Genomic DNA, 25,219 nt, shown 5'->3' on the forward strand with positions numbered 1-25,219 from the left:
TTTGCTCCCACCAGCCACACAGCTGCAGCATGCAGCTTGGTGGTGTGTGTGGGGAGGAGAGGGTGGACAGCAGCTCTCTTGCTGCCACTGCCTCAGCTTTCAAGCTCTCTCCATCGCTGGCTTGGGCTGTCAGGCACATGGCAGGGCTGAGGCAGCTGCTGCTCCTGTCTCCTCCTGTCACTGATGCTGCCAGGGTGCTTTCGGCTCCTCCAGGCTGCTGCTGCCCAAGTTGTGGCTGTCAGATGGGCAGCAGCCAAGACACTTACCCACTTCTCAGTCATCTTGTGGCTCAAGGGGTGTTCTGCTCCACTGAACAGCTTCTAGAGCTCCTGTAGGTTGTACAGAAGCAGGACACCATCCCTCAAACAGTCTTTGCCTGGTGAGAGGCAGGCTGGAATTTCTGCAAGGTCCCTGCCCTCAGCTGCTTCTTGCTGGGAAGAGCACAGTGCCACATGATGGTGAGGGGATGCTCACCCTGCCTCAGGCCATGGATCCAGCATCTGCTGTGCATTCAGAACGTGAGGTGGTTAGTTTCAGATGGGTAAGGGAACTAACCCTGTCCTGCCTTCTTGGGGAAGTTCCACAAGTAACAGAGGTGAACTTTTGGAGAAGATAGAGCCAGAATTTACATACCAGCCCCCAGGTTGGCTGGGAAGAAGTCATCTCCCCTACTGGCACTACAGTTCCTCAGGGGTGCTCTGGAGTGTTTCTGAGGCATGGGACTGGTAGAAACAAAACCTGATTTTGCAAGGTGGCAAATTAAGCTTTGAAACTCAAGAGCAAGATCCAGCTTTGTTTGGGTTTTCTGTATCCACAGCAGCTCACTGAGAATTGCAAGAGCTGCTAGCTTAGCTGTGAAGCAGCAGGCTGGAAGGGGAACAGTACACAAAAGAAGACCTGAAAAGGGGCTGCAGTTATGGCAGTGTGGTATTAGGTTGTGAAACTACCTGTTGTTACAAAGAAGAGAAACTCTGCATAGAGGAGCTTAAAATGTTCTTCCCAATCCACAGAGGACAAGTAACAGCAAGGACATGGAATACTTTGCAGGAGCAATGGATGGAAGCTGCAGCACAGGAGGTTCCACCTCAACACAAGGGGGAACTTCTGGACTGTAAGGGTCCCAGAGCCCTGGCACAGGCTGCCCAGAGAGGCTGTGGAGTCTCCTTCTCTGGAGCCTTTCCAGCCCTGTCTGGATGTGTTCCTGTGTGACCTGAGCTAGATGGGATGGTCCTGCTCTGGCAGGGTGGGGTCAGACTCGATGATTTCTTTGGGTCACTTCCAACCTCTGGCATCCTGTGATACAACAACCTATTAAGAAGCAACACTTTGCCTGAACTGGGTGAAGAAAGCATTTTTACTGAACCAAAACAGATGTATGAAAATCTTCCCTGCAAGTCTGTAGCAGATGAGTAAGATCCTTCAGAGTCCAGCTGAGACTGAAGTATCTTCTTCGACAGAAGAAAAGGCAACACAAAGGTGCATGCTGCTTATTCACAGAACCTTCACATCTTCTGGGTTACAAACCAGCCACAGGTTTGGAGCTGCTCCTCTGAAATGTCTGATTACCAGAGAGTGAACCACAGTATCCTAGTAGCAGCAGTTCTCACATTGGGCAATCTGATTTAAACCTAGTTACAACAGGAGTGTGAGACAGTAAAGAGGAGCATCAGAGCACTGAAAGGAGCTTCTAGCTGACACTGGATCCTGCATGGGTCTGAAAACACCAGGACGAAGGTAAGAACTTTAAATGAACCAGTTCTGACAGTGGGTGATGAGGACATCTAAGCCAGCAAACGTCTGCCCTTCTGTCCAGTTGCCTCCTGGAAGGAATGGAGTGACTCGAGACTGCCAGCTACAGGATCTTCTGTAGGATGGAGTTGGCTACTTCCAGGGATTCGTCTTTCACCAAGACGATGTCGTAAGAGTCCATGTACTTCTCCAAAAGCTCATCCACCTAATTGCAGCAGGGATAAGAGAGAAAGACCAGCTGAGCTGTACAGCTGATTGCTGAAAGACTTCTTATGATTAGAACATTGCCCACTCTAGGCCCCACAATCAGGGAATGAGCCGTGCCAATAGGGGTCTCTGCTGGGAGTTGGCAGAGTAGCAGTGGCCTGGCAGATCCCTCTCTGCATTTCAGGATGTACATCTTGTGCACTCTAGGAGCTTGCACATAAAGATCCTGAAGGAAAAACACTTTCTCAGCTTCCCAAAAGGCAAAGAGAGAACTGAAGTTTCCTTTTCCCTGAATGCAAATGATCTGCATGGGTCAGCAAACAGCCAGCTCTCTGTTGCCTCAAACAATTTGTGACTTGAAGGACTGTGATTTGCCTCCATTACCAATCCAGAACTGAAATTCCTGTGACTCCTCCTGCTCCTTTGAGAGAATTAATTTCTCCAGCTTCTGAATTGCACTTCTCAATAAAATCTCTTTTTGGATGTAGTTCAGTATGAAAACCAAACCAATTTGGAGGTGGAGGAAGGCCACAAAATTGAGCAGAGGGCTGGAGCACCTCTGCTGTGAGGATAGGCTGAGGGAGCTGAGGTTGTTCAGCCTGAAGAAGGCTCCAGGGAGACCAAACAGAGGTCTGTTAGTATCTGAAGTGGGCTACACAAAGGCTGCAGAGGGACTGTTTGCAAAGGCCTGCAGGGATAGCATGAGGGCAATGGTTTGAAATTAGAGATTTAAACTGCATGTGAGGAACAACTTTGGCACTATGAGTGTGCTGGAACACTGCAACAGGTTGCCCTGGGAGGTGGTTGTGGCCCTATCCCTGGAGACACTGAAAGGCTGCAGAGGGCAACCTGATGTAGTGGAGGGTCTCCCTGCTGACTGCAGAGGGGCTGGACTGCAGACCTTTGGAGGTCCCTTCCAACTCTAACCATTCTGTGACTTTCCATTGGTGGTTTTCCAGCTTATGGGTTAGAGAGAGACTCGAGGTGAGAAATGCACAAAGAACATCTGACCTCTCAAAACAAAGAGAGGCCAAACCCTTGGTTTGTTATCTGGAGCTTACTATGAAGGAGCTGTCCATAACTCTCATTGCTTGACTGAAGTTGACAAGAGTCCCTGAGCTCCTTTACCTTGTCATTGAGATAGCCAATCTTCAGAATGTGCTCAACGTTTGCTACTCCATCTGCCATGCTCAGGTCTCCTTGGGAGTCACCCAGCAGGATGATGTTACTGTTGTCTTTCAGTTGTTTGAAGTACTCTGTGTTCTTCAAGGCACCATCATGCTTGTTGTAAACATGAATCAATTCTCCTTTAAATCCTTTTAGTACTCCCTGTGAGGAGAAAAGCCTCTGCAGTGACTGCCAGTACCATACAAGCTTTCCAATAGCTCAAGGCAGAGGATGGAACGCCCTGGGTGATGTTACTGTTGCACTAACACCGACCTCAGCCACCTCTGATGATGCAGAGAGCTGACTGTTAGCTGCTGTGATGGCTGTAGTGCTACCACTAGACAGGGATTCTCCCTGCCTGGGGGAGCAGCAGTGATGTACTGGGCTAAGGGGCAGGTGGAGATGTGGCCCTGGGCACCCTGATCTAGTTGGAGGTGCCCCTGCTGACTGCAAGGAGGGGCTTGGACAAGGGGACCTCCGAGGTCCCTGCCAAGTGAATGCAACCTGGAATGAATGGTATCTCAGTCCCAGCACGGCAGCAGTGTTTGAACTCTCAGCCTCTGCTTGTTTTCTGCCCGAGAGAGTGCTGAGAATGCAGTGCCAGTGTTCTGGGTGGCAGGGTAGGTGGCTGCATCTGTGCATTAAGCTGCTCCTCTTGGGTACAAATAGCAGAGCACCACAAGCAGTGATGTCTGGCAAGGCTCTGTTATGTCATACATACATTTTCATCAAACTCCATGAAATTGGAAACCACTTTGACGTTGGAATGGTAGACTCCAGCCTGGTGGATAACTTCCTCCAGAATGTCTCCAATTCCAGCAGAAAAGATGAACACAGGAATATTATGTTCACTCAGCTTATCAAAGAAGTTCTCATATCCTTCTCTGCAACACAGAACAGAAATACAGATCAAATCTCAAGTAAAGGAAGCCAAGAGAAGTCCCAGTTTCAGAAGACATCCACATCACCTTTAGAAAAGAGCTGTCCCTGAGCATTTGCCTTTATTTCTTTTCCTTTTCAGGCCAGTAACAATCATCAACCCAACACAAGGCAGGGAGCTCTGGCAAGAAACTGCTGCACCAAGCTGTTTGGGCTTGGTTTGTATCATTTTCTCCCCAGAATATCTAACAATGCTTTTTAAAGATTTAAAACCACTTCCCTCTCCCAGAACAAGTAAGCAACTAGTAGAGCTCCAGCTACTACCAGGCTGTATGTCTCCTTTTGATCTTCCTTGCTTAAATATGTGACCTTTTATAGGTTTATAGGAGGGCCACAAAGATGATCCAAGGACTGGAGCACTTCTCCTATGAGGATAGGCTGAGGGAGCTGGGGCTGTTCAGCCTGAAGAAGAGAAAACTCCAGGGAGACCTTAGAGTTGCCTGCCAGTACCTGAAGGGATCCTGCAGGTAGGCTGCAGAGGAACTTTTTAACAGGGTCTCTAGAGACAGGCCAAGGGGGAATGGTTTGATGCTGAGGGACATTAGGCATTTTAGGAAGAAGTTCTTGAGTGGGAGGGTGGTGAGACTCCAGAATAGGCTGCCCAGGGAGGTTGTGGATACTTCCTCCAAGGAATGTTGAAGGTCAGGCTTGATGAGGCCTTGAGCAGCTCAGTCTAGTTGAGAGGTGTCCCTGCCCATGGCAGGGAGGCTGGAGCAGGTGATCTCTTGGGCCATTCTGTGGTTATTACTAGGAAACAGATTTTGGGGAAGCATGCAGCAGTGTGTTCAAGATTCAAGTGTCACAGCCTCAGAGAGGTGGGGAGTTTGTTTTTCTCTCTGTAACAGCCAGTAAGAACCTGGAGAAGGTGCTCTGAAACAGGCTCCTTCAAATCCAGAGGAACTTACTTCAGCATCACATCAGATTCCCTCACAATTTCTGCAAACTTATCCTTTTGTAGGCCTTGCTCAATCAGTAGTGCATGAGACTTATTGTACCTAGAAGAGAAACAAACAAAACAGAGTCAGAAGGGACTTGGTGACCTTTCATGAGATCTTAAAAGCACATCCTGCAGGGTTAACTTGTGCTCATTTCAAGTCAGCAGCAAAGCAAAAGGAGTTGCTGCATGATGTTCTAGGAGATTAATTCAGTTAATGCCTTAGCTAAAAGCTAATTCCTTAGCTTTTAAAAACTTATTACATCTCCTCTTGGTATAATTAAAAGGTCTGAGGTGGCTCTTACCATTCTACCATGTAAGGGTATTTCTCTTCAATAGTGAGAGCTGGATCAATTTCAATAGCATAGTAAGTTTCTTTCAGCTGCAATAACTGGAGGGGAGGAAAGCAAAACAACAGATGTTTCATGTATTTGGTTTAAAAGAATGCTCAGTATTTGACCTAACCAATCAACATTACTTTTTTTCCTTCTGCTGCCATGATTTAGATCAAATGGGATCTGAACTGCTCTTTGAACAAAGGGTTAGCCTCTAAATCTAGCTGTGGCATAAGAAGTGGATGCTGTTAAACTGAACAAGATGCTAACTTCAAAACAAGAAATGTTTCTGCTCCCTTCCCAGTGAGAGGATGTTTTGCAGTCAGTGAGAAACCTCAGAGCTTTAAGGGCTTCCAAGTGTCCCTTGCTTCAGTATCTGAAGGGGTCTGCAGAAAGCCTGGGGAAGGACTGTTTAGAAGGGCTTGTAGTGGTAGGACGAGGGGCAATGGTTTGAAACTGGAGCAGGGTAGAGTTAGGTTGGATATAAGGAGGGAGTTCTTTACAATGAGAGTGGTAAAATACTGGAACAGGTTGGCCAGGGATGTGGTTGAGGCCCATCCCTGGAGACACTCAAGGTCAAACTTGGTGAAAGCTGAGCAGCCTGATCTAGTTGGAGATGTCCCTGCTCACTGCAGGAGAGGGGTTGGACAAGATGACCTTCAAAGGTCCCTTCCAATCTGATGTGTTCTCTTCTGTGGAATTTGTTGTGCTGCATAATTCAACAGAGAGTGAAGGCAGGGCACAGGAACAGTTTATCAGTGCAACACCACACAACTGAGGAGGCTTTGTTTACCTTTTGCCGACATTCCTCTGTGATGAGCTTAGAGTTATCAATGATGTCTGGGGGTGAAAACAAAAAGAGGTGTTAAACAGGATGGCATCTTTCTTTTACTTTGCTCCACAACACTCTCAAGGGCATAGCTGATGATGACTCCATAGCACTTGCTTTGCCAGAGACTAGTAAAAGGCACATTTTTCCTCCTGAGCATGAAGCTGCCCTTCCCCTCAGCTCTGAATGAAAAGGTCAGTTCCAAGCTCTCTTATCTGTTTCTGGAGTTTTAACTGGTTCTAAAGTCATCCTGGGCTATCTGTGTGTTTTATCAATCCCAGTTAATTAGTAAATGGATTCTTTTTGTTTGTTATAAATGGTTCCAGGATAAAAATGTAAGAGAGTTCTGAGGAGTTGATCATCTGGTTCTTGCAGGCATTGGGATTAGGGTGGGCTCTTAAAAAAGCCAACTCTACCATATCCCAGAATCACAGAATATTGGGGTTTGGAAAGGACCTCAAAAGATTATCCAGTCCAACCCCCTGCCAGAGGAGGATCACCCAGGACAGGTCACATGAGAATGCATCCAGGTGGGTTTTGAATGCCTCTTGAGGAGGAGACTCCACAACCTCTCTGGGCAGCCTGTCCCAGTGCTCTGTGACATTTTATACTTCAGAATTTAACTGCTTTATTTGTGAGTGACAGCTTCTCTGATTTGAATGATTAATGCACAAACCCACATACAGGCAGCCACTAGAGTTTAACTTCATTCAGACAGACAGGTTAGGTAAGAAGCCAGTATAAAATCTCATTATGTTAGGGAATAGATTGGTTAGAAAAGTAAAATCTGAAAGGTTTAAAACTGAAAGAACAAAGAAATCCATATTAACAAAAAAAAAAGTACTCACTATGACAAGTTGGACATCTTTTTCCATTGTAGGAAAATCTACTTAATGTCATATCAAAATCTGTAATAATCTAGTTAAGGAAAGAAAAAGCAAAGCTGTCTTTACAACACGGAGGGACAAAGGAAAGCCTGGCTAGAAATTCTGCATGACCGCCACTAGCTGCAGCTGAGTGCCACAGCAGTCTCCCTGCACTACCCAACTGCTGCAATGCCAGCTACAATATCCCATTAACAGGTTTGGGTTTTTTCCCCTAACAAATATTCTTGGTCAGAATATTTCCTGAAATCACCTAGTTGATGTGTTTGCATCGTTGGCTTAAGTCCTGTCTGGATGTGTTACAGTTCAATCAACAAGGGCTGTTAAAAAGAGTTAACAGATGCCTAAGTTGTGAAGGTTTCCTGGGGGCTGATTTCTGTAGCACATAAACCCACACTTTGATGTGTTTTGGTCTAGAGCAACAGGCACCTGAATGGAGTTTGTTCAAACTGGTTACACCTTCTGCTATCTTTACCTGAAGTTTGGCAGCTCCACCTTTGATGAGGCCACAAATAATCTCCTCTACTCTCCCTGGGTCCTTAATGTGGACAGTCTTCTTCTGAAATTCTGGCATCTGTGGAGAGCATAAGAACAGAGAGAGAAATCTGCTTACAGAGGCAAACATAGCAGGTAGAACTTCTTCTGCCCATCAGAGTGGAAGCTCTGCACCTATAACCAGTGGAAGCAGAGTTCTGGCACCATGACTGTTAGGAGGACACACAACACTTTGTTCCTACTCGATGCTACTGAGCCTTTTCTTTATTAGTAACACCCAAGTTGGAGTGAAGTTACCCCTGAAGAAAAAGCTGCTGTTTGTGAGTCTTGCAAACCCATGTTTGTGATGGAAAGGACACCTGTGCAGCAGGGGCCAGGAGGAACTGGAGGTAGCTTTAAATATTGGCTCTGGTCAGCGATAGGATGAGGAACAACAGGTCCAAGCTAGAATGCAGGAGGTTCCATCTCAGCACCTCTTCATGGTGAGAGTGGCAGAGCCCTGAAGCAGGCTGCCCACAGAGGTTGTGGAGTTTCCTTCTCTGGAGACTTCCAAAGCCCACCTGGCTGTGCTTCTGTGTGACCTGCCCTACGTGGTGCAGCTCTTGCAAGGGCGGTTGGACTTGATGATCTCTGAAGGTGCCTTCCAAACCCTGACATTCTGTGGTTCTGTCTTTTAGGGGTTTTCTGCTGTATGTCATGCAGTGCTGGTAAACAAAAGCAACCTTACCACTTGTTTGGTGGGTACACAGCATTTTCTAGAATGAAAAAGAGCATTCTGACTCTGTTCTGTCATTTTTTTCACTGTCAATTAACTTGTTCCTTTGTCTTGGGAGGCAAATGATATGGGTAGCTTTAGACATAGAATGCCAAAATCAAAATCCCAATGCATGCTGTTGTGAGAAGCAGTTAAAACATTATTTGGTTCACTTAGGTACTAAGCAACAAACTCCCCAGGTGAATTAAACAGAACAAATGGTGCAGGAGCTGGAGACTACATGAGGAAACTTGGGTCACTTTCATTTCTGACTAAGGCCTTTTGTAAGCTTCTGAAAGAAGAACCTCCTCATGAAGCACTTTGGTAGATGATGTTAAACAAGATGCTGCTCAAGGTTTGAAGCATGGTAAAAGCTTCCTGCTTTGATGTAAACTGATACTCCTATTAAAGACCAGGTTTTAAGGTTCATTTATTTCTGATAAGGTTGGTTTTGTTTCTTTCTGATACATCTTTCATTTGTAAACAAGGACTGAAGCCAGTTGGAGAGTATAACCCAGACAATTTTGCTTCCACAGATGCTTTCATAGAAAAGACCAGCTCTTCATACAGGTACAGCATCTGATAAAGCCTCAAACAAGAAGGTCAGCCAAAAGAGCCTCTGTGCCAGTAACTGGCATATTAAGTAGCAATCCTTTTATTTAGGCTTTATCACTGATCTTAGAAGGAAAGAAAACTGTCTAGTAAAAGGTCATCCATCAGTTCTCTGTACAAACTCTTTCCTTCAGTGTCTCATGCTTCTGCCCTGTCTGTTGGGTTTTATTTCGTAGCTTATTTGCCACTTGACAGTTGAAAGAGACAAGCAGGCTCAAGTTGGAGTGAACTGGTAAGACAGGTGAGAAAGAGTCAAAAACTGCTGCTAAGAAAAATCCAGCCCCTTGGACAAGGTTTCTTTCTATTACCAGTTTAAGAAAGCACTAGGAGTAAACCCAGTAAACACAAAAGGCCCAACACTCTGATGCACCAGTGAAGAAAGTATACAGAGAACCAGCCAAGCACCTGGCAAAGGTAAGAAAGTTTTTCAGAGCAGGCAACTTCAGCATACAGAGCTAAAAGTAAATCAGCACAGGGAAAGGAGTTCACGGTTCACTGGGACATCTGGAAGTACAGCACATCCAATCGCTTCGGTGCCCCTGTTTACTCTGTCACTTTATACAAGGGCAACAAGAGTTTTGCTGCCTTACCAAGGACTGAGATAGCTCAGAGACTGCTACCTTGTTAAAAACATATGTTAAAAGATGACCTAACTGCCAAAGTTACTTGTGCTTGGCATGCATGCTGCCCGCAAACATGCTGGAGTTCCTTGTCCCTGATGTATTTAAGCCTTCAAAAAGAAGCCAGAAAGCAAACTTGAAGAAGCTAATTTTGAAGGTTGTGCTTAAGGGGATTTATGAAAAGGGGAGGGAAAGATCTGCTTGTTTGTAACTGGAGTAAGGCAATTCTTTTGCAGCTAACAGTGTTACAGCCATACCTTGATGAATGACCAGTAATGGATTCACGCAGGTTTGGAAATCCCCCAGGCCTACAAACCACAGAATAGGTCATTTACAACAAGGATAGTTCTGAAAACTACAAGCACATGAGGCATGCATCTGTGTAGCTGGGGAGAAAGGAAAGAAACAGGAAAAGAAGTAGTTACTGTAATAAGCAGACTGAATTCCAGCTCTCAGAGAGAGTTTCTTATGTGCAGGTGGGTAGCAAGAGTGCAAACAGAGCTGGTTTTGTGTTGTAGCTGGGGGCTGCTGATATACACTGCCTCAAATACTAGAAGCATATATTTAAGTTCAGGCTCAATCAGTTCAATTACAAAAGAAGAGTTGGTGAGATGAGTAAAATGGAAGACAGGTATCTGAGTGAATTCACAACTGCTGTAATGGGCTTTTCCAATCAGGTATCCTAGGAAATTAAGAACACAAGGTGTGATGTCATCTTCTGGATCTGAGAATATACTGAACTTTTGAGTCTGCTGTTTCCTGAGGCAGAGCAGCTTCTTCCCTGCCCAGTAAAACAACAATCTAAGTCACTATGATTTAATTAAGGAACAAGCAAGCAAACCCAGGGGGGAAAAAACAGAAGGGAATGTTATGTAAAGGAAAGCAGCTGTGGGAGCCTTTGTTGCTTCCATTATCTGTGGCTTTAAGCTGGGAAGGATGAGCTGATAAATGATTTGCTATCTTAACTGCAAGGTGATAGAGATCATTTCACAACCCAATCTAGACACCAGTAATAAATATATAGGAGGTTATCAACAGAAGTCTAAGTCATGCCTTGAGCAAGGACATAAAAAGTGGGGCAAAGTATTTTTACACTTTTACCTTGTAGGCCTCTGCTACTTGGCAAATCCCAACTTGTCTTACCTTCCATCACCCTGCATTAGAGGGGGAGAAAATGGTACAGGCAACTTCTCTGTAATCCTTGATGACTGGTAGGAGTGTCAGGAGCAAGAGCAACTGCTCTCACATGTACAAGTGCCCACAAGATTTCAGATGACTATAATGTGCTAAGTGATAAGCAATGGACAAGAACTAGCTGCAGCAGTACTGACAGTATGAGAAGTGCACTTACTGCACAACTGCCTTTTTCTTCCCCTTAGCCTAGACTAGGTTCCAAACCTGTTAACTTCAGGTACACAAGGAGAGGGCAAATACTATTTCTGAACAAGGAAAATGCGAATCAAAGGGATAAAATGAAAGGGTTCAGTGATTTGTAGGTTTTATTTCTAGTCCAAGGCCACAGCTTCCAAGTGAAAAAGCCTAAACCAAGACGCTTTGCCAAGTGCAGATTTCCAGTTGCAAGGTCTGAGCCCAGCTATCACTTGTGGACACCTACCAAAAAAGGCAAGACATGGCAGCAGTGATCACTGTGAAATTTGATAGCCTGGCAAGGTGCAGAAAACTGGTTGGTTTTGGTGGCAGAAGGTGAAGTGAAGGGAAGGGGCAGGTTCCCTACTTGACATTTCCATGTTCTATTCCACTCCCTTTTTCTTGTCTATACTACAGAACATTACCTTCACCTACTTGCTCTAGAAAACAAACCCTAGCACAAACCTTCTGAAGAGCATGCAAACTTCACAGAACTTGTGCTGTTTGCCACCTGAGAGTCAGAAGCAGCCAGGGAGCCATAACCCAAACCACAGAACGGGAGCATCTGCCTCTCTCCTCCTCCATTTGCATGTACCACCGGCAGGTCCCAGGCGCTCCTATGTGTATAAAGCAAGCTTGGCTTGAACTCAGACAATTCGAATTTCAGTCCATGAGTGCAAGGGAGGTTTCTCTTAGCCAGCCTCAGCTGTTAGTAGGCTTATCTTCGAGACAGGAACAGGAGCAGCTGCTGGACGTGAGCAGAGTCACATCGGCCCCTCCATTATGTGCAGCTCGCTGCAACTGCTGTTGTGCAGAACCCAGCTCAGGACAGATCCTCTCTTTTTCTAATTACCAAAACAACCTCCTTAAGCTTTACATTTGAGCTTCCATTTAAGTATGGAAGCTCAAATACGGTAAGAAATCCTTAGCAACTAGCAATAACCAAATCACCCTTGATATTTTTACCCAGCACTAGCCTTAGGCGTAGGCAGCTAGAAAGTAAACAGGCAAATGTTTTTCTGGCAGTGACCCAGCAGAGCAATGAGTGTCTGCACAGCTGCTCGCTACCCTGCTGCAGAACCAGATACCCAGCACAGCTTATACCAAACAACTGCAAGCAGCTTCCCTACCCAAGTTATTTTAAGACATGGAATAGGATATGCACTAAAAATATCTTCCCCTCTTTTGTTTAATTATTGACATCTTTTTACACTTAATGTGCTGGATTCTGATGCTTAGTTGAGGGGAAAAAAACAACCACCCACAGCTATATTGAACCGAAACAAAGTAAGTGGAGAGAGAGCTTTCACAGCAAACAGACAACAGCTTTCCTCTTGTGCTTTTAAAGGAGAGTACCTGTGCGTTGAGCTTAGGGCACTCCTGATTCTTCTGTCCTTGATTTTGTCCTACTGCAACAGCATAGGTGGCAAGCAGAGTCCAGAGATGCAGGGCTTGCATACAGGCTGCCAAGGAAAACCAACCAAATCCTTTTAAGAACTGGTCTGCTGTAGGATGTGCACTTTGCTTTTCTGCCGCTGCACAGCAATAGAAGCAGACATGCACGGCACACAGCTACGCCACTCTCAAGGTACCCACACCTACGGCTGCTCTGCTACGTGCTGGAGTAGAATTAACCTGCTCCACAGGAAGCAGTAAATGTATTTGTTCTTTCAGAGGTGCTGCCAAGTCTGTGCTATCAGCTTTTCATTTTCTAAACAACTGTCAGCAACTCCTCAGCTCCCAGCCGCGGCTCAGGCAGGCAGGCAGAAGGCAGAGATCAGCACTGTTGACAGAAGCTGTGCACACTTACCAGAGGGTCTTGCAGGAGCCGCTGCAGAAGCAAAAGAAAATTCCTCTTGCTCGAGAGACACTAATATAGCAGCAGGAGCTGCAGCTGAGGGCGTTGCCAGTGCAGCCTGACTAATCCCCGAGCCAAAGCCCAGGCTGCAGTGACGCAGCCAGCAGCGCGCAGTGGTTTGCCGTGCTCAGCACTACAGCCTGCTCAGCTGCTGTACCAGCAACAAAACCTTTGCCCTTCCCTGAATGGGCAGCTTGCAGGGATGCAGCCAGCACCTTTGGGCTGCTGGGGCAGAGGGAGGCTCTTGTTTTTCAGTGCAGAAGTTTGGTGCTTTTTAACCCTTCTGCAAACGCTTCCCAAGTGCTTGTAGGATTTCCTGTTGTGCAGTGCCGCAAACTTCTGCCAGCTCATTGCTGTGGTCTCCTCGGTGTTCCCACAGGAGCACGTGTTCGTTGGTGCAGAAGCAGCAATTAATTGCTAATCAGTCTCTGCTTTGACTTTAATTAGCTATGTGATACTGTAAGAGGAAATCCAGGAGGCTTGTTGGTTCAAGGCAACTCAAGGTGCTGTCCAAAGTTTTCGTTAGGCACCTTGGGCGATCCAAGACAGTGCCGAGGTGACACAGGAATTCATAGAACCAGGGACCACAAGGAGCAGCCAGGTCCAACCCCCCTGCCTTGCCCAGGGACACCCTACCCTAGATCAGGCTGCCCACAGCCTCAGCCAGCCTGGCCCTAAACATCTCCAGGGATGGGGCCTCAACCACTTCCCTGGGTTCTCACCACTGCCATGGTGAAGAACTTCCTCCTCACGTCCAGTCTGTAAGGAATCTTTTTCACTGTGAGAACATGAAGGAAGTGTTTTCTAATCAAACTGATACACTGCAGTTACCTCTTGCTGTATCAGCTGTGCCAGGTTCCCTATGCTATCCTGTAATCCCTGCCCAACCTTAGCTTTATATCACTATTTTGGGCTGCCAGAGAACACCACAAACATCAGCCCAGTTCATACACTGTCATGAATATGACCAAGGCAGTCATCAGAACTGAAGCAAGGCCAGATTAGGAGTGTAGCACACATAAAGCCCCTAGTGCTATGAACTCCATCCACCCCCAACTCCCCTCATTAATGAGGCTATAAATTAATTAAGCATTAAAATTTCCTTCTAAGGAAGATGTGCTTAAAAAACCCCCAACCAAAACCCAAGTAAGTCTTTTTCTGAATGGATCAGTAGATCCATATGCTTTGTGTCTGCATTTCACTTAGAGGCTGTCAGCATTGCTCAGGCTCTGACCTACACAGGTAGCCTTCTTTTTCTTTGCTTATGCTGTGTTTGAGACAACAAAGCACCTACAGAGTACTTCAGCTGATACAAACCAAGCAGCTTCCCTCAACACATCCTCTTAGCACTGAGAGATCTGCACCTACAAGTTAAGGTCTGCTGTATCCTGAAGCAACAAAACAGTTTGGAAGGTCTGTCCAAAACATAAGATAATCCCTGCAAAGCCTGCCACTGGTACTTGCCAGGATTCCTAGCTCCCATTTATCTACTTGTTACAGCATTTGTACAGTTGTAATAGGCAAGATAGAGGAAACGTTCCTTTTTCTAGTACTGTAATATAGTTAGCAGGCTTTTGTTTAATCTTATCTCCACAGTAATGTCTGAGAAAGCTACCTACACTGCAGTAGGAATTATCTGCACAGCTACAAGATGCCACTGCTGGATTTCCAGGTTTAAAAAGTCTCCTGAAGTCAAAGATGCTTGCTGGGGGAAGGCACACTTCAAGGGAAGGCATCACTTTATGCATGCAGTCTGCACATTATCTATCTTTGAGTCCTTATGCATTTCAAAGGTGAGAATGGTACTGATACAAATGAGCCTTGTGAACCTCTTAGGTGAGACTTGGGATGTGGTGGTGCACACTACCTGTCTTTGAGTCCTCATGCATTTCAAAGGTGAGAATGGTACTGATACAAATGAGCCTTGTGAACCTCTTAGGTGAGACTTGGGATGTGGTGGGGCTGCTGATATTTTGGTACTTCTCAGTTATGAAGTCCAACTGTTAGAGAATGATTTTTTTGGTAGGCCAGAGCAGAAAGCATTTGTGCCTGCGTGATTAGAGTGTTGGTGCAAGGGCTAGAAAGTGATGCCAGCAAAATTGCTGTAAACACTACTGCAGGCACCACCTATTTCTTAGAAAACCTTCTCCTCTATCTCTACCAACAAGGCACTTCCACTTCAATGCAAATGTTGTGTGTTAAGCTCCTCATCTCCACAACAAGATGTCTGTGCAGCTCTAAAACCTTCGTGTCAAACACTTTGGTTGCAGGAACTATCGATCGAGTTCTGTTGCTGCTGCCTGGATTCAGTTGAGCATTTTGGTTGTAGTCTTTAACTTCTGGTAAGAGGTGATTTAAAATTACCACTTCTTTTTTAATGACACCAAGCCCAGCACAATATTTCCACTCTCACAACACCAGAGGTCACTGAAATATGTTTTAAGCAGCACTAATTAAAGAGGTAAAACTATGTCAAGAGATAGGCTCAATTGAAACCATTTCTCTTTGGCTGAGGGCCAGATCTTGACTGCAAGGCCATATCCTGACTGCAAAATATTCTGTGCAGAAAAAAGGGAGAGAAAAGAAAAAAGGAGAATGCTTCAAACATTAGATGATTCACACCAGAGTAGCAAAAAGTTCAACTTTATGTATTGGTGTGTTAGAGGAACTTGTTTTGTAGAGACTCAGGATGCTCTCTAACGAGTATGAAGCGCTGCAAGTTTTCAGTTTGAAGCAAAGGAAAACTGGTTCTACTGGTCCTTGCACACTCCTGCCCTAAGCTGCACCTCTCTGTGGAAAGAAATAAACACAGCACAGGCTGTGTTTAGTACATAAGCAAACAAGCTGAGCTTTTCTTCTTTGCAGTTAGAAGTTGAATACTTCAACTAAACCGGCATTGGGTTTAAAGATCTAGAACGAGGTTGCAGGTAAGAGTCTTTTCTGGTCACTAGAATGAGAGTGCTTGCTACAGAGAAGAGAATCATACAATTAGAGCAAAGCCTTGGTTGGAAGGGACCTCCAAAGGTCATCCAGTCAAACCTCTCTGCAATTAGCAGGGGCATTCTCCACTGGATCAGGTTGCTCAGAGCCATGTTGAGCCTGACTATGAATATCTCCAGGGATGGGGCCTCACCCCCCTCCCTGGGCAACCTCTTCTAGTGTTCCACTACCCTAAGGGTAAAGGACTTGTTCCTAACACCCAATCTAAATCTGCTTTTCCCTAGTTTGAAGCCACTGCCCCTCCTCTTATCCCTAGAGGCCTTTGTCAAGAGTCTCTCTCCATCCTTCAGCCTCCTCCTGAGAGGATCTGTGTGGTACAAACTATACAGACCCAGCTCTGGAACTGAATAGAGCTCAGTGCAGGCAGGTTCTGTGTGTGCTAGGGGAATCACCTATCTCTGTGCTCTGCTCCCACTCACTCTGAGTACAGCTAACCTTTGATACTGAGTATCTGCAAGTGAGTGAGCCAGAATTTCAGCCAAGGTTTTTTTCCTTCATAATTTCTCTCCTCCACTTAACAGGAAAAAAATAAAGAACATAAAAACATTCCAAATACAAGCAAGCTTAGATCAGTACTAAGAAGTTGTTATATTATGCTTTAAGAATCATAGCATTGACCAGGTTGGAAGAGACCTGCAAGATCATCCAGCCCAACCTACCACCCAGACCATAGCAATCAATGTTGTGTCACTCAGTGCAGGGCAGAAGAAAAGTGAGCCTTTTTTCTTGCCTATCATACTTATATTTCACTGGCAACTGTTCTAGCCAAGGCTCTCTGGAGAACCCTCTTTATAAACACCTTCTGCACTTGCAACTTAAAAAGATCATAGAAAGATCACCCAGAGGAAAGACTGTAGAATGGTCTGGGTTGAAAGGGACCTCCAAAGGTCATCTAGTCCAACCTCTGCAGTTAGCAGGGGCATTCTCAACTAGATCAGGTTTCCCAGGACCCTGCTGAGCCTCACCTTGGCAGGGATGGAGCCCCAACCACCTCCACAGCCAACCTGCTACAATCATAGAATCAACCAGGTTGGAAGAGACCTCCAAGATCATCCAGTCCAAATGCAGTTCTGCTTTCCTTCCCTTACAATGGGTACAGCAGAACTGGGAAAAGCCCTGAGAAGGGCACTAATATGAAAAGCTTCCACAGAATGGAATATTGACTATAATCTAATTCTTCAGCCTGGAAAAGAAATGAGAGGATGGCATAGGAAAGGTTAATGGGGATAAGACTGTTCACTATCTCTTCCAGGGCAAGGGGTAGAGGTCATCAACTAAAATTAACAGAAGGCACACTGAAACCATCTGAAAGGAGACAGCTACAGGTCACACAGTTAAGCAAGCAGTAAGATGTGGATCTGGTGATCATGTAAGTTTACACAGCCTTAGGAAGGGACTGGATAACAACTGGACAAACCTCAAATTATAGACACTGGCTGTAAAAGACAAGTTCCTGGAGGCTGGAAAATCATTCTGGGAAAAACCTCATGGTAATTTTCCTTATGCTTTCCCTGAGCCTCTGCTAGAGAGGTGATATTGTCTGTGTCAGGCAGGACCTTGCAGGGAAGGTGTCAACACTCCCTGTTAGTAACACAGGGAGAATCATTCACTTCTCATGGTGATGCTTCAATTTAGCTTCAAGTATTTTCTGGATTTTTTTTTGGTCCCATCCTTCTTTTTTTCCCAGTGGAGCCTTTTTGGAGAGCACAGACACAGAAAATTAACTTGTGATCAGTCAGGAATTTTGACTTTGAGTGGTAGTCTCCTTTTCCTTTAATGCTTCTCTGGTAACAGGGCAGATGTTGGAGCCTGGCTAGCTGACAGACCCACTTACCTCTCACCCTGCACAGAACCTCATGCTCCCAGGTGAGGCTGTTAGTACAGCTAACCCTTCTTTAAAATACCCAGGCAAAGAAGAGGGAGCTCTGGGAACTGGTAGCATGTTGATACTGTGGCACATTGATAAATCCTTCATGAGCTATCAGATGTGCAGAAGCTCATCTTGCATAAGGATGTCATTTTGGTGAGCTACACTACTTTTGCCCAAGCTGTGCATGTAATGAAATCTCCTGTGTCCATCTACATGCACATGCCTTGTTCCCCAAGAACAAGTGTTCCCCAAGTGTTCCAAGTCCCCTCCTAACACTACCCAGAATGGAATTTCCATTAAGCCAAAGGCCTGAAGTAGTTGTTGCTGATTCTCTTATCTGCTTCTAAGAAAACCCCATCTGCTTAGATTTTTTTGTCCTCAGTAAGCCTAAGAATGCTGTATCTAGACCAAATAAACTCTGACCCTTGAGTAGGGGTTGTGGGACCCAGTTTGAAAGCAAAGTCAGCAGGACAAAGTTTAATCTGCAATGCATTACCAGACACCACAATTCTGATGGAAGGATCTAGTCCCAGTATAATATTCCAATTAAAGTTACACATTGGGACTAATTAAGGTTTTAACTTCTAGGATCTCTTTGAGTACTGTCTAAACTTCTTGAGAAGACAATCTGAAGTCTGAAGATGAAGCACAGCCACCATACACTCATTTTAAAGGTAAGGGGCAGCAGGATGACTTGAAGCATGATTGATTTTTGCTCCAAGGGGGTTTATTTATCCAGTTATCTTCCCTGCTCTGATCTGGCCTTCTACCTCTGTGCACACTGCTAAGAAACAGAGGTCAGAAGAATAGCTGAGACCTGTCCCTGCCTATGGGTTGCACTTTGCATGTGTTGGCATCAGGCAAATTTCAGTGGTGAGCATCTGACAGAGCCATGGCTGCTGCCGCAGGTCTTCTGCACGCAGGAACAGTTCAGCTGCATGTGGCTGCTCTGGGGTCAGGTAGTAGCCAAAAAATGCCTGTCACTGTGGGCCAGGATTTCTCTAAAACAGGATAAACCCATCCTCAGAGATCGACTGTGCAAAACCAGTGCCACCTGCTGCTCCTCACAGCCTGCTGCAGCTGAATCTGGCAAACTGATTACCTTGGGACAAATGCACCGAATGAGAGCAGCCTCTTCTGGTCTCTTCCTGAAACTCCTTCCAAGAGTTACTTTTCCTAGGAAGTGAAGAGTATGCTCTGTGGACTTGCACAGATTATTTGTCTGTATGCACACATGGAAGGAAGCAAGGGGACTGTCAGCTGGAAAGCTATTAATGTGAATGGGAACTAGCTAACAGAGAAGAAAAGAGCTATGTGCTTATGTATTTTGCATGATGCAATCAATGCAAGTGGAAACCAAAGGTGAGAGGAGGCAGCTGTTCTAGTTATTCTGTTCTTTTTAGGGAAAGATCTTCAAAAGCTCAGGTGTTTTAAAGAAGTTTCCAAACAGTTTTACATTTACAATTGCTACTGAATTTACAGCTACTACTCTTCTGCCTACAAAAGCATGGATCCATACCCTGGGTCTCTTCAAAGCCTGTAGTGGCCAATTTAGATGTGAGGTAGGATGAAGTTGATAACTCTTGTTAAGGCTGTTAAAATTCTGTACAACTCTAATTCATAACAGGAACAAATGTGCAATGATTTGTGTATTCAAATAAACCCCTTTCTTAGAGCTGACATTGTTAAATGTAATCACCTGCAGGATGTGCTACTGGCCTTAATCTGTAAAAAGAGCTGATGAGAATAGATATCATTAGAGCTCAATCAATAATCAAAGGTTACTATAAAGAGGAGAAAAAAACCACTCAAAAATATGACTTAACACATTCAAAGCAATTACCAAAAGGTAAATATGTTTCAGAGCAGAATGGTTCATTGAAAGATTGCTTTTCTGTCATGAGAAAGACTTTATACTAAGGATAAAGAAAGTAGCCAACAAGCTCCTCTGAGCCTGTAACTACAATATAGAGAGTATCCCAACATTTACTTCTATTTACTACTTGGAGCTCAATTTTCAGGTGTAGCTCATCATAAAAGTTTTAACTAGGCTGAATGAAGTCTAAGGATATTGGTGCAGAGTGAAAGATTTCATTATCTTCCCACTCCTTGTCAATGTTTCAAAACTTGCTGAATTTAAACAGATGAAAAAAATAGGCAGCAGCAACTGCAGAATATTCAACCTAATTCTGCACTAGAAGGTTAAATGGTAGGATCAGCTTATTATGCCAAAGTCAACTAGTAGTATGCCCATAATCTGTATAGCAAACTACTCTTTGATTCCTCATGGTGTTAGAACAAAACACTGAAACTGAGCCCAAATTTTCTTCTCCTAGGATCTAAATTTTTCAAACTTCCAGCTGGATTATTTTGCAGTGAGAACAAAATCCTAATTACCAGTATCTAAGTTGTATCAACATGAGCTATACTTCAAGTGTCTGTTTTCTGGCCTGTGTAAACTTGCTTTACAAAGCACATTCTGAGTTATCATATATTCTAATTACTTGTGCAACACACCCGTGGGCAACACGAGGTTGTTTGAGTAATGCTGCTGTTGATCACTCTGTCCATGTGGTTCTTCTACTGAGGAAGAGAGTTGAAACAAACCCCAAGGTTTCTAGAGATAGTCATATGGCATCTCCAGTGCTCATACTAAAGGTAACTTGGTTTTAGAAGTTTAACAGTGTTCCAAAAACTACAATAGACTCATAGAATCAATGAGGTTGGAACAGATCTCCAAGCTCAGCCAGCCCAACCAATCACCCAGCCCTGGCCAATCAGCCAGACCCTGGCACTAAGTGCTCCATCCAGGTTTCTTTTGAATACCTCCAGGCACGGCAACTCCACCACCTCCCTGGGCAGCCCATTCCAATGCCAATCACTCTCTCTGACAACAACTTCCTCCTCACAGCCAGCCTAGACCTGCCCTGGCACAGCTTGAGGCTGTGTCCCCTTGTTCTGTTGCTGCTTGCCTGGCAGAAGAGCCCAACCCCACCTGGCTACAGCCTCCCTGCAGGTAGATGTAGGCAGCAATGAGCTCTGCCCTGAGCCTCTACTTCTCCAGGCAAAATAATATAATATAATATAATATAATATAATATAATATAATATAATATAATATAATATAATATAATATAATATAATATAATATAATATAATATAATATAATATAATATAATATTCTAAGGCTTCAGTTGTTATGTAAAGGCTCTCAGTCACAGCTCAAAAGGTGAGAGCATTATTAGGTGTCACTTTTCACTACATAGGTTTATGGCATGGCACCACTCCTTTGGATCAGTGTTATTCCCACATGGATCACAGCCCCAGACAGCTCTCAAGGTCACAGCATTTAAATATTATCACTGCACTCCCCAGAAAGTGCCCATGTCCTGCAGGGCTGTGGTTAGATGTGGCTGATGTTCCTTCTGTTCCCCTTTTACTGATTCCAACTTGCTCAGGCTCAAACTTGTCTTTGTCAAGGAAAGAGCCTGCATGAAGGAGGCTCACACAGTGGCTGAGGCTCACACAGTGGCTGTTTAACTCCTGCACATGAATGCTTCTCATGACATACCCTTTTACTTTCTTTTCTACTTGGAGGTCATCCATGTCTCCTGCCAGAGTAACGTCACAGTTACTATAACAACTGGTTACCAGCAACAAGACAAGGATAAAGAAGTGGAGTGGTATGTGAGTGCTGCTAGTTGTAAAGGTCTGCATCCCTTATCCGTGGCCCAAATGCTTGGATGTCCCATGAGCAAGAAGCCAGTCTCAACAGAGACTGGCATGGAAAAAAATGATTAGTGATACTATTTGTATCATAAAAACCCATCTCCCTGCCCAAATCCAGTGTCAGTCACACTGGCAGAATATATTCTGTTTTGCTTAGGGAAGGAGATAAACAGCAGTGACCTCCCTCAGTTGTTTGCTCACTTCTCTGCATGTAAATCTCAATACTGAAAAAATCCACCCATTCCTTTTCCTCCTCTGACATACTGAAAAGGCAACTGGCCAGAGACACTTAAGAGTGGCTGTGTGAAAAGCTTCCTGTGGAAGGAGGCAATGTGTTTTAAATTGATTTTGAATTTGCTGTTGTTGAAATCTGATAGAAAGTCTTGCAGGTAACTGGATCCTGTCACCTCAGGGCCAGAAGGGAGACACAGGCAGATTGTAACTAAGCCTTCACCCAGCTTTTTGGAACACAAACCTGAGAGAAGAAGTCTGTTTAAGGTATTCTGCTCTTCTCTTTTCAGCCTCTTCTGTTGTATTTCTCATCCTTACACAATGAACATAATTAAAACCTCCAGAACTAAAGAGTGAGGAATAACCTACTAAATAAAATCCAAGGTTCTATCAACAAGAAAAAACTCCTGATACTCCATGAAGCTGCTTTCCTTAAATCAGCTCCCTATCTTACTGCTCCTTGTGCTTGAGTGCTTTCAAAAGACTCACACTACTCTGTGAGCAACTCATTTGCTCTGCAAAGAGTAAGCAAGAAACTGAAGTCTTATTACCAGTAATACTGATTTGCTATATAAGGACCCACAACTTCACTGCAAACTTGTCTGGGGCCTGACGAATCCAAAAGATTTGAGTGTTACTGTAAGGTTTAATCTCTTTTTTAAAGGCAGCTATTAAACATTATCTAAGAAGTTAATTGCAGAATCTAATTAATTATTAACCTACTTTTTAAATTAAAGTCAGCAAACTTGTGGCTAACTTCTCCCTTCACCTGACTGTAGGAATTCTTTATGGTTTGACAGCAAGGGCAGTTTGGCTGTGCAGTAGTGAAGACTCTGGGAGGTGTTTCTTAACACACAGAGTAAAACTTAAGGTGACCTACCTACTATTAATGCCTCTGTTGCTTCAGAAGTGGAGCTGCACTCTGTCTACATGTGTCTGTGCCCAAGGGGAGCTCCCTGTTTGCAGACTTAGATTCATAGAATGGTTTAGGTTGGAAGGGACCTTATAGATCATCTGCTTCCAACACCCTCCACCACGGGCTGGGTCACTTCCCACTAGACCAGGTTGCTCAGGTCTCATCCAACCTGGCCTTGAATGAAACAAAGAACCCTTAACACAACCATTTGTGACAATGCATTTTGACTTCAGATGGTCAGTGAAGGCACAGCATTAGTACTTTAAACCCCACAACTCCTGCTTTCAGCTGAGATGCAGTAAATTGATGGTGTTTTTATAAAGGTTACATTTCAGTACCAGGCTAATGACTTTGCTAAAGGATTAAGCTACTGAACTGGGAGAGATATCTAAGAATTTAATTTTTATTATGCAACAAGGAAACGTGGCCACTGGTGTCTTTTCTACAGGACTGGTGCATCCTTCCCACTTTTCTTCACATTGGATATTCTTGGCATCATAATCCCTGACATTAACAGGTCTTGATTTGTAGCCATCCCTGTCTTTATGCATTTAAACACTGCTTTAAGTTAGCTTTTTACTTATATTTGTCTTATATTTATCTAATATTAACTAAGAAAAAAAAGGTTGTAGTTAATTACTATGAAAGACTAATCCTGTCATTTTAATCTAACACAGAAAACCAGCCTGGCAGAGTATTAGAAAAAATACATTTCAGTAAAGCAAGATCAGTCCCTACCACCCCTCTAACTTAAACTACAGGCTGGAAAACAGCCCCTGCTCCCCCCAGCAAGGCTTCTCTCATGATAAACTAAAACAGTGTCTCACAGATGACAAACACTGAGTCTGCACTGCTGAATAAAGGGTTTCAGAAGGTTCTCCAAAATGCAGCATATTCAGAAGTGTGGCCAGCAGGGCCAGGGAGGTGATTCTCCCCCTCTACTCTGCTCTGGTGAGACCTCACCTGGAGTACTGCATCCAGTTCTGGAGCCCCCAGTACAAGAGGGATGTGGAGATGCTGGAGCGTGTCCAGAGAAGGGCCACGAGGATGCTTAGAGGGCTGCAGCAGCTCTGCTATGAGGACAGACTGGCTCAGTATCTGTTTCCATGTCTCATTTTAAAACAATAATAAATCTGAGGGCTTTTGGTAATGTTTTGCAATGGAGATCAGAAACTATCCACTGGCTAAGATCAAACGGGTTGATGATTTCAGTTCAGCTCTGCAGCACAGTGGTGTCCAAGTCATGAAACTTAAACTGTGAAGGATTTCAAGGCAGTCAGCATATAGAATCATAGAATGGCTTAGGATGGAAGGGACCTCAAAGCTCAGCCAGTTCCAACCTCCTGGCATAGGCAAGGACACCTCCCACTGGAACAGGTTGCTCAAGGCCTCATCCAACCTGGCCTTGAACACCTCCAGGGAAGTTGTGGAGCACAGAATCACCCAATGTGATCTTCGATCTTCGATCACATTGGGTGATTCTGTGCTCCACAACCTCCCTGGGCAACCTGTGCCAGCATCTCACCACCCTCACTGCAAAGATCCCTTTCCTATCATCCAGTACCAATCTGTCCTCTTCCAGTTTCAACCCATTCCTCCTCGTCCTGTCATTACAAGACCTTGTCAATAGTCCCTCCCCAGCCTTCCTGTAGCCCTCTTCAACGTCTCTTGGAAGCCTTCTCCAAGCTGCAGAGCCCCGACTCTTGTAGCCTGTCCTCATCTCGTCTACACCAACTTACAGGCAAGCAGCTAATGCCGTAACACCCCAGACAACAAGTTTAACAAGGGCAGGGCAGAGGCAGCTCCACCTTCCTTTTATAGTCCCTGTGATCGGAGATTGCTTCCCGGCCCCAGCAGCTGGCTGAACGCGTGTGCCCCGTGCCCCCTCCTCGTTTTCTTTCAAACGCGTTACAAGCAGGCACTTAAACTGCCACCGAGACCTATCGGTAAGGGCAGGACGGAGCTGACATTTCTAGTGTCGGTGGATCATGCTGTGCCCGAACAGCTGCGTCTGTCCTTAGGATCGCCAGCTCGGCTCAACAGACCTGCTCTGCTTCTTCGTCTCAAGAGGTGGGCACCAGACAGACAACCCCCTCCCCCCGAGCTGTAGAAGATCTTAACCTCCGTGGAACAGAGTCATAGAATCGTCCTGGTCGGAGCAGACCTCTAAGATTACCCAGTGCAACACTTCGGGCTGAGCTAGCTGAGCCTCCTACAACACGATCTGCAGGGCACGTCTGGGAAGGACAAGGAGCTGGCATTCGAAGGGCGGCGTGTGCGGGACCGCCCGCGGCTTGCCAAGGCGGGCTGGGAGCACACCCCCGCGGACACGGGGGCGGGCGGCCTCCTCCGCGCCGCCCCGCTCCACGGCCACGGCCTCTTACCACGTACCATCTCGATGATCTTGGTTTTCCTACCCGTCTTCTTCTTCATGGTGAAGATGTACTGGGCCAGCACCACGCCGCCGACCAGAGCGCACACGCTGGCGCTGGCCACGGCTCCCATCTTCGCCACGGCGGTCCTGTCCATGGTAGCTCCCCGGGGGCACCGCCGGGGCGCCGAGAGCCGCTGCAGGAAGGCGAGGCTGGCCTCTCAGTCGCCGAAGGACGGGTGGCAGGCTGCGGGTGTCCCTCAGCGGCGCCAGCCCCGGCGAGTCCGCAGCGCCGCCCGCCCCCGCCGGCACGCGCCCCGCCGCCGCGCGCGCCCCGTGACGTGCGCGCCG

General features: G+C 45.5%; 1 protein-coding gene across 5 annotated transcripts; it reads right to left on the reverse strand.

Annotated features, from left to right (window-relative positions):
* Window positions 1-1,336: 1,336 nt before the first annotated feature.
* NT5C3A (5'-nucleotidase, cytosolic IIIA) lies at window positions 1,337-25,182 on the reverse strand. 5 transcript variants are annotated; one of them, XM_064169842.1, is made up of 10 exons: window positions 24,915-25,182; window positions 12,250-12,356; window positions 7,520-7,618; window positions 7,009-7,078; window positions 6,125-6,171; window positions 5,302-5,387; window positions 4,968-5,057; window positions 3,845-4,007; window positions 3,085-3,285; window positions 1,337-1,954 (listed from the first exon to the last, which is right to left on the reverse strand). In XM_064169842.1, the coding sequence occupies exons 1-10, from the start codon at window positions 25,024-25,026 to the stop codon at window positions 1,853-1,855; spliced, it is 1,077 nt and encodes a 358-aa protein (XP_064025912.1). In that variant the 5' UTR covers window positions 25,027-25,182; the 3' UTR covers window positions 1,337-1,852. The 5 variants fall into 5 exon arrangements, with proteins under 5 accessions (XP_064025912.1, XP_064025909.1, XP_064025911.1 ...); XM_064169839.1 differs by having other exon boundaries at window positions 24,889-24,978; XM_064169841.1 differs by lacking the exon at window positions 24,915-25,182 and adding an exon at window positions 12,704-12,805.
* Between the last annotated feature and the right edge of the window lie 37 nt (window positions 25,183-25,219).

This window comes from Pogoniulus pusillus, chromosome 32, assembly GCF_015220805.1.
Source record: "Pogoniulus pusillus isolate bPogPus1 chromosome 32, bPogPus1.pri, whole genome shotgun sequence".
Taxonomy (NCBI): domain Eukaryota; kingdom Metazoa; phylum Chordata; class Aves; order Piciformes; family Lybiidae; genus Pogoniulus; species Pogoniulus pusillus.